This window comes from Myotis brandtii, unplaced genomic scaffold (assembly GCF_000412655.1).
Source record: "Myotis brandtii unplaced genomic scaffold, ASM41265v1 scaffold404, whole genome shotgun sequence".
NCBI classification, from domain to species: Eukaryota; Metazoa; Chordata; class Mammalia; order Chiroptera; family Vespertilionidae; genus Myotis; species Myotis brandtii.
The window spans coordinates 88,891-89,483 of NW_005365520.1; the positions used below are offsets into that span (position 1 = coordinate 88,891).

Genomic DNA, 593 nt, shown 5'->3' on the forward strand with positions numbered 1-593 from the left:
TTCATTTCAAACGGGCCGGATCCGGCCCGCGGGCCGTAGTTTGCCCACGGCTGCTCTAATGTCTTGGATGTTTTCACAGGAATTGCCTATCTGTTTGCCAAAGCTTATCTGGTTTCCAAGAAACCACAGTACCTGGACACATGTATCCGGTGTGGGGAACTCACATGGCAGAAGGGCCTGCTAGAGAAGGTGCCAGGAATTTGCCACGGTGTAGCTGGCAGTGCCTATGTATTCCTGTTGCTTTATCAGCTCACAGGAAACTCTAAATACATCTACCGAGCCCAAAGGTCAACCATTCTTCACATGTATTTTTTGCAGATGTTAATCTAACTAACATTCTGAATAGGTAATCCTATCTAATAATAGACAAACATGGTAATTGACCATACCTTTGCTACGCCTCCCATTGGCTAATCAGCATGATATGCAAATTAACCGCCAACAAAGATGGCAGGGCAGCCACGCAGCTGAAGCGAGCAGGACGCTTGCTTGTTCCAGTGATGGAGGAAGCCAAGGTTCCCCGCCTGCCGCGGCCCGGCTCTGAGCTCCAAAAGCAACAAAGTTTCAATTATAGAAGCTAAACAAACCCCAGA

General features: G+C 48.1%; 1 protein-coding gene across 1 annotated transcript in view; it reads left to right on the forward strand.

Annotated features, from left to right (window-relative positions):
• LANCL3 (LanC lantibiotic synthetase component C-like 3 (bacterial)) overlaps positions 1-593 on the forward strand; it is a 51,335-nt gene that overhangs the window by 44,217 nt on the left and 6,525 nt on the right. Inside the window, exon 5 of the mRNA XM_014545374.1 lies at positions 80-287. Coding sequence (XP_014400860.1) covers positions 80-287 — 208 coding nt within the window. The remainder of the gene's footprint in view (positions 1-79; positions 288-593) is intronic.